This window comes from Adelges cooleyi, unplaced genomic scaffold (assembly GCF_023614345.1).
Source record: "Adelges cooleyi isolate 19-005CV unplaced genomic scaffold, UGA_ACOO_1.1 ACOO_flye_CR_arks_rails_tigmint_CR_PRNA_23, whole genome shotgun sequence".
Taxonomy (NCBI): Eukaryota; Metazoa; Arthropoda; class Insecta; order Hemiptera; family Adelgidae; genus Adelges; species Adelges cooleyi.
This window is the reverse complement of record NW_026095893.1, coordinates 17903223-17915346: the sequence shown is the minus strand read 5'-3', so window position 1 is coordinate 17915346 and position 12124 is coordinate 17903223. Positions and strand designations below refer to the sequence as shown.

At 31.9% G+C, this 12124-nt stretch overlaps 3 protein-coding genes across 4 annotated transcripts; 1 reads left to right on the top strand and 2 right to left on the bottom strand.

Moving 5' to 3' along the window:
- Positions 1-76: 76 nt before the first annotated feature.
- Positions 77-2410, bottom strand: LOC126835478 (coiled-coil domain-containing protein 124). Of its 2 annotated transcripts, XM_050568103.1 has the most exons (6): positions 2158-2410; positions 1929-2098; positions 1317-1445; positions 1098-1234; positions 777-1009; positions 77-417 (listed from the first exon to the last, which is right to left on the bottom strand). In XM_050568103.1, exons 2-5 carry the CDS (start codon positions 2085-2087, stop codon positions 814-816), a joined length of 621 nt encoding a protein of 206 aa, XP_050424060.1. In that variant the 5' UTR covers positions 2088-2098; positions 2158-2410; the 3' UTR covers positions 77-417; positions 777-813. The 2 variants fall into 2 exon arrangements, with proteins under 2 accessions (XP_050424060.1, XP_050424059.1); XM_050568102.1 differs by lacking the exon at positions 77-417 and having other exon boundaries at positions 599-1009.
- A 142-nt stretch (positions 2411-2552) lies between these two features.
- Positions 2553-5116, top strand: LOC126835477 (electron transfer flavoprotein subunit alpha, mitochondrial). The gene is made up of 6 exons (XM_050568100.1): positions 2553-2752; positions 2842-2988; positions 3664-3928; positions 4153-4371; positions 4450-4601; positions 4759-5116. The coding sequence occupies exons 1-6, from the start codon at positions 2705-2707 to the stop codon at positions 4936-4938; spliced, it is 1011 nt and encodes a 336-aa protein (XP_050424057.1). The 5' UTR covers positions 2553-2704; the 3' UTR covers positions 4939-5116.
- A 1084-nt stretch (positions 5117-6200) lies between these two features.
- On the bottom strand, positions 6201-8433 carry LOC126835479 (uncharacterized). Its single transcript, XM_050568104.1, has 2 exons — positions 8299-8433; positions 6201-6874 (listed from the first exon to the last, which is right to left on the bottom strand). Exons 1-2 carry the CDS (start codon positions 8305-8307, stop codon positions 6503-6505), a joined length of 381 nt encoding a protein of 126 aa, XP_050424061.1. The 5' UTR covers positions 8308-8433; the 3' UTR covers positions 6201-6502.
- Positions 8434-12124: the final 3691 nt, after the last annotated feature.

The following is a 12124-nucleotide window of genomic DNA, read 5'->3' as shown; positions in this document are numbered from 1 at the left end:
ACCTCTTAAGTTTAGGCAAATAAATTGACTCGAGTTTTTCGCAAAAATATCCATTAATTACATTAATATTATTATACCAATTATAGTTTAATATTGTAGCTGTTATTGTAAATTAAAACGTTTACAGAGTTATGATAAATTTGTTGTAATCTATATTAAATTATCGGTTTACTCAAGTAAACTTAGTATGCATACCTGACCAGAACTATTCATGGCTTACACCATAAGCATTCTAGACCCTTTTGAAGTATGCCAAGATAATAAGTCAAGTTAGGCATGTACAATTTTTTGTTTAGTAAAGCATGTCATGGGAGATGATCGTTTGATGAAAAGAACTGAGCAAATGAACATGACGTTCTTGTTAAAAATCACGTATACCTTTTCAAGACTCTTTAGCAAAGAAATAGCATGGCATTCCTTTTAATGTTCAATAACCTCATTAAATTCTAAACTAGTATGTACAAAAACCTTTTTTTTTAATTATATAATTAAAAGAACAACTTACCAAAATATACTTGATAGAAAAGAAAGTACTTTTAATACTTTGGTACTTATTAATCAAACATTAATGTGTTTTACTTATACAACAATATTGCACTATTTTTTCAATAAATTTATTCCACTAATAATAATCAAAATTAACTTAAATTATTTAGTTTTGAACAAAATCGTATAAAACGTAATTAAACTTTTACAATAGAATCACTAATGAGTAAGTGCATATTTTTTAGAGAACATTTTACCAATAACTTGCGTTTACAATGATTATTCTTTACGTAAGAAGATTTTCTTGTTTAGCAAACAAGTTTTTAATTATTGGTTGATATACTTTTGGTTTATAGGATTTGTTGGCGATTTCATCCATTCTCTGTTTAGGAGCTGTTTCACTTGAGATAAACGCATGGATGGATTTTCAGCTCTTAATCGAGGAAGATTTTCGGCTTCGAAAGCCGTGTACGCGGCTTTCAGTCTTTTTTCCGGATGTTTATCCAAAAACTTTTGAGTAGGGCTAAAAAAAACAATAAAAATATAAATATCTATGTAAATTTAATTAAATGTAATACAATTTCTATTTTTATTATTAATTAAGTATGTACTTAAGCATATGAAGGGCTTCATCAACCGTCCTCGCTTCTTCGTCGTGCATGGATAAACGATTGAGATTTTCTTCAATAGGCGTTTCATATTCATCCGTATCGATTGATTTCGGACTCGAAGGCTTCTCAAGCTCTTTCTAAAAATTGATTGTAATTTTATCTATCTGAACTATAAAATCTACTTTTAATTTCCTACACATATTTAGCTTATACTATTACCATAAGTTGATGACGAGTAACTTTTTGATTTTCCTGTTTGGTTTTAATATCTTGAAGTTCTGCCTCTAATATCAATTGTGCTTCACGTTTTTTTTCCATGTGATCAATTTTTTTCTTCTCTTTTTCCTCCTGAAAAATCATACTGTAAAATGTACTTACCAATTGAAATACAAATTAATAATAATTGACAGTGGAAAATTCTATAATCCGCATCCATTTTAAAGGTAATGAAATCAGTTGAGAAAAATTAATTATTGTAACTCAATGGACCCATTGAGTCGGTTGCATTAAAAATATTTTAACTGAAAGGGTAAGTTTTGAAAAATGGATATCGGGTCTGCAGTGTTGATAAATCGAAGAAGAATAAAAATTGATTAAATTGAAAACGATAGGAAGAAAATATTCTGCAAAAGGTTCGGACGGACAAAATTATTAAGTCGGCCGAATTTGTTTGTGTACCGAATGGATAAATCACGAATGACCTGTTCAACAATGAATGTTATAGAACATATTATAGTGATGATAATGATGATGATTACTGTATGTTGCCGTTTAAGTTACAAAAGTTGATAAAGCTCTTAAAAATATAAAAATGTAAATATTTTCTTATACTTTTCTCTTTAGTTTTCTGGCAACATTTTTGTCGTCGTCTTTCCACAGTTCATCTTCGATAGCCTTTTTTCTATTAGCATCGGCTTCTTGTTTCAAAGCGTCTTTCCGAGCTTTGGCTTCCATAGCTTTGGAGTTCATTCCGACGAATTTTTTAGGCATTTTGGGAAAATCTGCGAGATATTCATTACAGTATAACGTCTACGGTAAAATGGTTACAACGTTTACTTACGGTTTATTTATCGATCGATACAATTAACAAATATTTTCTTTATCCTTCCCAAATAACAAAACGATACGAACAACCGGAATTGGATTTTTTAGATTATCTAAAAAAAAAAATTACTAACGTCCTCGTTTTAATTTTTTATTTTATTAGCGGAAATTCGTTTAAGAAAATACAAAAGTTAATACTGGAAATATTTTGTCGTCTCACGTTTGTGAAAAATTAAATAACATTATAATATACAACATTATATTAAAGTGATTGACCGATTGATAAATAAAAAAAAAAGTAACAAAACATGATAACCCATAGATTTATAATTTATGATAACAGGATCATATGATTGTAGTTTGATAACCACCACCACTGCTACTACTATGATAACGTTATCGGTTATACCCTTTGACCAGGTATTTTTAATTTATTATTACTCAATACTCATTACAATTGGTGAAGGCCTATATTCGTTTCCTGGTCGCCAACAACGTCGCAACTGTTAATTGATTTCCTAGTGTAAATCTTTTTATTTCGTCGAAATTTATCGCTTCACAAAATGTTTCTTGGCACCATTTTGAAAAACTCCAGAAACCTTAGCTCTAAGGTAAGTTTTGTGGCAAGTGTTTATTTACATTTAAACATTATCCGAGGGACAACACATACTAATAGTGCACTTATATTTCGTTTAATAAGGTCAATGGACATCGGCTGCAAAGCACGCTAATAATTGCCGAACACGACAATGAAAAACTAGCGGCCGTAACGCGTAACGCTCTCACTGCCGCCAAAAAACTCGGCGGAGACATATCTGTACTTGTCGCCGGTACTAAAATTGTATCGGTATGTATACTTGGGACTGTTTAAACTTGGACGTAAAAAAAATCCTAATGTGTTCGTAAAATTAATATATTCAAGCATATTGTTAAAATGTTGTTGATCAAAATTTATATTTTAGACTTTTGTTTAAGTAATCAATGTTGGTTACGTAATCAGATTGAGCTAATTTCTGTTAGGTTGAATAATATATTTAGCCTGAAAACCGGGCGCAATGTTTTCTTATCAATACCTTATATATGGAAATTTTTTACATTATCAAACAACTTTGTTAATTCCCCTGGTAAAGTATATTTAAAGTAATAAAACAAATATTTATCATTTTTTTGTTCAATAATTAAATGCTATGTAACGACTATGGTTAACAAAATCGTATTAATTCTTAATTGTTTATAATTATATTTTTATTTTTTTATGTTACGAGTTATAAGTAACAAATAGTTCTTTCTTAAATTAGCTATTTATAATAAAAATTATATAAAAATGTTTAACGACATTTCTTCATTAAAGTCCCAAAGACTCAAATTAAATAATTAAAAGATGATATTAAATCTCACAGCAATCTCTCTAAAATGTCTGTATTAATCCCTTAATAATAAACCATATGTGTTTACTATCGTTATTAGAATAAGTTACTCGAATTATCTTGACTAAAATTAGATTTTATATTTCTTTTTAAAGGTAGTAGAGCAAGTCTCCAAGGTGGCAGGTGTGACTAAAGTTTTGAAGGCCGAAAGCGAAGATTTCAAAGGATTTTTACCTGAAAATTTAGCGCCACTAGTATTGGCTACACAAAAAAGAATTAACGCAACACATATCGTAGCGGGTTCCAGTGCACAAAGCAAATCCCTTTTACCCAGAGTAGCTGCACTATTAGACGTCTCTCCTGTGACCGATGTAATCGACATTAAAGCGCCAGATACATTTGTGCGTACCATTTATGCAGGTAAAACATGAAAGATATCAGTTGTATATTATGTTATTAATAAAAACCGTTCGTGGGAGTAAACCTAGGCAAGTAATCGTCAACGTGACAATTACCGTAGCGACGTCTTAATGATATATCCGCCGGAAAACGGGAAATAAATAGTAACGGTTATAGTTCAACAATTATTATAGCGTTTACGTATTTTATTCTCCTATCTACCTGTGTGCTTCTTATTTTTTTAGGAAACGCCATAATGACTTTGAAGTCGTTGGATCCAGTCAAAATAATTACCGTGAGGAGTACTAGTTTCGAAGCGGCTGGCGACGGTGGTTCCGGAAGTGTTGAAGACGCTGTTCCTGCCGGTAGCTATGAAAAAGGCAGTGGCTCAGAATGGATTAGCCAAGAATTAAGTAAATCCGATAGACCCGACTTGGCGTCTGCAAAAATAGTCGTATCTGGAGGTAACGATAATTGTATACTCAATTACCGATAAATTTGTATATATTTAAACATTGTATTTTTTTTTTTTTTTTTTGTAGGCCGAGGTCTCAAGTCTGCCGAAAATTTCAAAATTATTTACGATCTAGCCGACAAAATGGGCGCTGGTGTTGGTGCTTCGAGAGCAGCCGTCGACGCTGGCTTTGTTCCAAACGACATGCAAATCGGTCAAACAGGAAAAATTGTTGCGCCTGTGAGTTAACTGTTCCTAATTGTTCGTTGTTTAATATTAATATTGTGACGGAAGCCCAAAATAAAGTTTTTCGTTAAAGCTATTGTTACAACGCCACGCTCTTTCTCGTTTCGATTTAATTAAATTCTACCTATATGTATATATTTTTTTTTTTCAGGAATTGTACTTAGCAGTGGGCATATCTGGTGCCATTCAACATTTAGCTGGCATGAAAGACTCCAAAACGATTGCCGCCATAAACAAAGACCCCGACGCACCAATCTTTCAAGTAGCCGACTATGGAATAGTGGCCGACCTATTCAAAGCTGTTCCTGAATTAATCGAAAAAGTAAAATAAATAAATTGTACACAGCTACGTTAAAATACAAAACGTATGTTTATTTCGATGAACTGAATCGAGTTCGGTACGACTATTCATATGTTCATAATATCTTAAACGACTGGTGAAATGATCATTTAGTAAAATATTATGTAATGTACAAAAATGTATGAATATATTTTTATTATTATACGTATATATTTTTTTTTTTTGTAAATCAGAATTATATATATATATTAGTTTTTCAATTTTCAATTATTATTTACACAATAAAAAACTTATGATTATAATATTTTTTATCAATCGCCAAATAATTTTGTTCTTCCTATTGAAAAGTTATTAATTAAATTTTTACTTTTTGTACTGTAAAATGTAACTAAAAAACAAATAATAACTAACAACGTATTTATACATACATTTATTTTTTCGATGTTAAATGGCAATACGATTTAGACGCCTAATGTTTGCTAATTGTTCAGCTTATTGCCAATATTTAACAATTTAACAACTTCAAAGATTGTTTTTAACAATTTATATGGGTATTACATTTACACTAATCCTTAAAAACCAACAATTTTACTTAACTAATATTTTTTATGGGCATTGTTTTTTTTTTTACATGAAAGCGATATCAAGTTTTTAATCTGTTCTTAAAATTTAGTAAACCTTTAAATAATGTAGTAGATGAATAATTTTTAATTTTAACTGACATTTTTAACCCTGAGACTAACATGTTGAAATTAAATAAAACTGTTTTAACCAGTCCAACCGTTTCTTGCTAAAGCGAAGAGTCTGTGTTCGTTTTCACCATGTAAACTAAATTCAAACATGCCAAAACGTTTGATTTGGTAATTTGGAACAAATAAGAACTCGGACAGATTATATACAAACATATTATTTAGGTTTAATGAATATTTGCATATGCCAGCAAAACCAAATATTATTATTTCGTGCGATTGCTGTTTACACACAAAACTGAATTTTTTAACAAGGTTGAATATAATGTAGACGCCTGTCGGCTGCTTATTAAGTCGACTATTTCATTATTTTACAGTTCCGACAATGGTCTAATATGAATATACTTAAGTAGGTTTCAAACATGAGATATGTTTTCCCCATCGAGCGAGTGTTAAAAAAAAACATATACATTAAATCAATACCTCAACAGTTGATAATTGCGTTCCCTTACCTGCTTTTTTCCACCAATTAATTCGGGTAGCACTCGATCATTTTTTGGGTTTTTTCTTTCTTTTTTTATAGAATAAAATAGGTCATATGAAGTCATTTATATAAATATATATTTTTCAATTTCAACTGGAGTACAAAAAATTGAACTATTTTCCCAAAAAGGAAAAAAATCTACAAATTATTTTGTCACTTGTACAAGTCATTGTATCATATTAACTTAAAAGTACACATTATAAAGTTATATAATATATTTTAAATTTAAAAATAAATAAATAAGACAATACCTAACATTATTAATAGCGAATTAACATTACCTTATTGTAAACATATTGTGTAAAAATAATATATTATAAGGAATTACAAACAACTAGAATGAACACAGCCGACGAGCGGTTCAATGAGCATAGTAGAGGGTCTTGGCGGGCGCGTACACAGCCGGCAGTGGCACGGGGTGCGCGGCGGCCACCAGCGGCACCGGGGCGACCACCGGTTGCGCCTTGTACGTGATGGCCACGGGCGAGCTGATGTGCTGGATGACGGGGTTGTACGCCGTGTAAGCGTGGCCCTCGACCGTGCTGTAAGCGAAGTTGCCACCCACCCTCTCGGACTGGACCACGGCGCTGTCCAAGCTAGGGGTGCGCACGAGCGTGGGCGCGGGGGCGATGACGGCCGCCGGGGCGGCAGCCAAGTAGGTGGGCGCGTGGTAGGATATCACGCCGGCGTTGGCGACAGCGAGAGCGGCCAGCAAGAGCTTTACGATAACTACCTGTAAATGATATCGCACCGCGTACGTATTAATAAAGTACGCTTATTACAAAAGTAAGCGCAAGAATTTACAGTGATTTATATAAAGCAAATGATAAAAAAAAAAACAGTGTTTTAAAGCGGTATACAATTTCGTACTGGTATTTAACTACTTAATGTAAATTATAGCTGTTATTTTGTTTGAAAACCGCAAAAAAAATCAAAAAAGAGTAGTTTAGCACTAAGTTTTAAGATGATCTCAAGTCAAGAAAATTTTAGCAATAAGTACAAAAGTTGTTTAAAAAAAACGACTTATTTAAAACGGATCGGGTAAAATATGTAAACGAAATTTGTTTTAAATAAAATATTCGACAATTTTCACTTAGAAATAAAATAATTTAGTTATACGATGTTAAATAATATGTATATTTCAATTCCGGTCAACGACCCTTTGTGGTCGAGGCCTTTTCTTTGTAAAATAAAAATATAATATACATGTACAATAGTGTATATATTTTGCTTCATTCGCTTATAGTTACCTACTCATTATGACCCTACATTTTAACAGACAGATGATTGACATTAAATATTTGATGTATATTCGAGGTACTAAGACAGCACCTATTGGTTTTACAATGAATGTACTCATTTTTATTTTAGTCAATATAGATATTAATTAATTTACCTTTCAAATCAATAAAGTAATATTACTCGTATTGTCAAGTGAAATATAAAAAGCATACAAACATCAGCAGCAATATTGGATTCTATTATTTCCTATTATATCCGATTATAAATTAATCAATCAAACCACAAAACAGAATATCGTTTCGCAACAGTTGCAAAATGCAAAACTACTCTCAAAAAGTTGAAACGAACGAAAAACCATCGTCCCTTCTTAGGGTAAAGGGATTAAAATATTGTATTTGTTCATGCAAATTGGTGAGGTACTACTTAAAAAATAGCCCATTCAGATTGGGAACATTTTCCATAAGTTGTAGTATATATGAACCATTTGCTTATAACTAGATACTCCATCTTAATCTACCAATTTGGCCTTATTGTTTTAAGTTGTTATTATGTTAAGTGTACATGAATAATATCTTATGAACGGGTTAGAGCTTTCATGGAATTATATTATGTTGTTTTTTCTAAACATTACAATTTAAATTATAATGACCACATGGCCATAAAGAGCTGTTAACACATTTTTTAATTCTTTCAAACGATAATAATAAAGCTTCTTTTTTAAACAACAAAATTACATTTATTTTTTCTTAAAATGTTAAATTGTCAAATATTTTTAGTTTAAAATATGTTTTAAGTGAAAATATTCAGTAAATGGGTAAATTAATGTTATCAAATAAAATACATTAAATGTAATAATATATTAAGTACACCTTAATTTTTTTGGTCGGTATTTTAATATTGAAAAACATGACTTACCTTCATCATGTTTTGGCGGTTTTTTGTAGTTTTGAGAGTAATTATATTATGAACGAATATAGGTATAGGGAAACGCACTGCAACGACCGTCTGTAAGTCTGTGATGCTGCTGCTCGTCAATCCTTAATGTCTTATATAGACGACCAAAACAATTCCCTCCCTCCCCCCCAAAATCAGGGGTTTGTGCACAGGCAAAATAACTCCGGAGGACTCCACCCATAAGAGACCGCACTCGCATAAGTCGCCTCGACCTTGATTCAAGTCGTCATGACAATAATATATCTTTTAATCTATATCATAGAGTAGGTATATATTGTATATATATATATATATATATATATGTATATTGTACAATATAATATACTCAATGTCTATATCTACGATACGCTTACCACATACTAACAGTATTATAACACAATCAAAATATAAAACATACATTATCCATAACTGCCTACATTCAATTTTGAATTAGTAGGTATGTCGTCAAATACATATTGTACTATAGGTAGCTCCGTTTCAGCTGTTTTATCCTACCTAAGAAATAATTGAAAATTAAATAAACACATAACACTTAATCAGATAAAATAATATTATCATTGTTTTTCACCAATTCAGACCGCAAATGCCAAATACACAAGAGAAAAAACCAAAATATTATTATTCATACAACTTGTAAAAAATAAATCCAAGCTTATCCAATTATTGACAACTCGGTTTTTAATTTTTTGTTTGAAAATATTTAAATAAATGTCGAAAACCACATTTTGTTCCACTTCAAAATACAATAACGATTAATTAACAAAAAAAAAAAAAATTAATTTTATTTAAGCAATGTTATTCATTATTGAACGATAGTTTTATTTTTGTATTAAATTTGTCGATTAATGGCAAAATCTGAGTGTAGACATATTAATACTCATCTTTTTTTCTCGGTTTTCCCTTTTCCAGATAAAAAGACTGAACAGCTCAGTATCGCTTTGTTTTATTTGAGTTCAGCATCTGGTCGATTCGTTGAATTCCATCCCAAGTTGTTTTTCTCCTCCACACCGGTCGTCCATGTTTTGTTGTTTGCTTATTTTTTTTTTTATTATGTTTCTAGACAATAATATTATTATTTTGCTGGCGTCGACACCACAGCAGTATAAGTTATCTCTACATTCCAAGTATATATAAATAAATAATATAAAACATTTAAAACTGTATAATGTAATTTTTTCAACGCGAGAAGGCTGCAATGATGAGGTCTGGACAGGATAATGCAGTTATTTATTTTAGTCTTTTTTGGATTTTTATGAAGACCAAATAGAATAAAAAATTGGGCGACTGATTAAATTTGTATTATAAAAAAAGGTATACATTGTTATTAACGAGGCGGATCGGTACTACATTAACTCAATAGTACTAATACTATTAATTATAGTACCTAGTAAGCAACCAATATTTATTATTATCATTATGGAAAATAAAAAGTAACCGAATTGCCAATTTTTTCTAAAAATAAAATCGTCCATTTTTTAATTAAATAAGAATACTGTTTAGAAAAAACTTACAAACAGAATTAAAAATTGTCAAACCGCCCTGAAAGAAAGTTGTGGATATAGACTGAGAAAAACTTTAAGTAAATATTCCATCACTTTAGTTGACCTTCTAAACTCGACTAACTGACTCCAAATTTGGGTCGACTACACTGACTAATTTTATTGGGCGAAAAAAACAAAATATAGTTTTTCTATTCCAAATTAATTAAAACTGTATAGTTGTTAATATATGATATATTCTAAAGGTTATTGCAGTAAGAAGGGTTAACCGGACTCGCTGGTGTTCCATTGTACAATTTTAACGAATTTTGCAGCTTACCTAACCCTATATTTCCCCTATTAACAATTTGGGAAGTATAAAATTTAAGCAACGGCTTGGGAAATAGGGATAAATACAAATTACTGTTAATAAGTCTGTCCCACTCTCCATAATAATATTATTATTTGAAAAACAATTTACCTTCCGAGTACGCCTGCAACACTGTCGAACGTTTCGACTGCGTTTTTCACGGTTCGTACGTATGCTATGTATAATATTATGTGCACATATTGATGATAGTAATTATGATAATAATAATAATTATTATTATAGTGGTACAATATAAGAATAACATATAGGTATAATGATTGGAAAACACTGGAAGGCGACGGGATACAAACAAAACGGACCCCGGCCGGGTGCGTCGCGGTTGAACGACCGGCAAGCACAATTTCGCCGCCAAAACTTGACCGGAGGCAGCGTTCACCGCGGCGGTTTCTTTCTTCTCGTGTTCTCGTCGGCTAAGAAGTCTTAAATTCACGTGTAGGTACGACGATGAGTGTATGTTTTTTTTTATTTTTATCTTTTTTTTTTCCTTCAAATATATATATATATATATATATATATATATATATATATATATACATACATGTATGTAATATAAGAAAAGCTCTGCGGGCGGACGACGCGACAAAACACAAACCGGTTTTGGGTGGAGACCAGAAGACATTAACCTTGGCGGCGCTCTAAGAAGGTTGTGCATGTTTTTATTTTTTTACAACAACTTGTTGTGTGTACGACCCGAGAAACGCCCGACTTGGTAATAGTATCAGCTGGAACTGCAGTTGTAGGTACACTGTGTCCGTGTAACAAAAATGGATTTGTTTTATTTTGTTGGACATCTTTTGCCAATAGAAAAACTTACACAGTCCAAACGAACCGAGTTTTTGTGTTGGGGTACTTGGACGGCGTCGACTTTGCCTCAAAAAATATTATCATGTTAAAAGTTATAAATTATAACCGTTGACATAATGTATACATTAGGAGACGTATTATTGTGAAGTGTACAAACAATCGCGTTATGCGTTTGACGTTAATTGAAAAACAGCTAAATGGTCTTCGTTGCTGTTGAAAAAAAAAGCCTCGTGCCTTTTCCTTAGTACAAATGTTAACAAGTCAACGTTGCTTGAATTGACACTTATGAACTTACAAGTGCACGGTTTATTTTTGACTAACGAAATGCGAGTCTTAACGAATATTTGACGTTAATTAAATAGGTTGTTTTTTAGTAAACGTGGCAATTTTTTTTAAATGTAATATATAGGTAATGTAATGTAATGTATACTCAGGCAAAGCCAGGCGGGTAGTCGTTCCTCTCCTGACGGTTTCCTATCGCCTCCCTTAACGTTGTTTATGAAATAATAATAAAAAAAATGTTATAATAGTATGTCAAAATAACAACAAAATTAACGTCTCCCGAGTTTTGTATTTAAAGAATGTCCGTCAACATCTGATAAAATATGCAATATTGTATTTTCCAAAAGGGCGGTAGAAGGTTGTATTTAACCAGCTATAGTGTAATTAATTTTTGCTTTGGGGGTGCTCGGCCGATGGCACCCCGTGTGTACTAGCACTGCTACCCCGCCTCGTTAATCAACGCCACTGTCATTGGGCGGTATAGGTATTATTATACTATGCGAATGTCTGAAAAGTACACAATATACCATAGTGTTGCAAATATTGTTATCCTGTCCGAATGAAGACGTCGCATGCATAAGTAATGCAATCTATTCGTCGATTTCATCTACGCCGTCTGTGTAAAAAAGTCTTAAGGTTGAATGGACTCGTCGGACGGACATAACGCGCGAATTATACATAATAATAATAATAATAATAACAAAAACAAAATATCGCAGGCATTATGTGTGGCGCTCAGTTGCCAGTAGCTACGGCCGACGTTGGCGAATATTTCCGGCCTTTGTGGCGGTGGCGGTGGCGGCGACGACGACGGTGGCGTTTCGATATCATA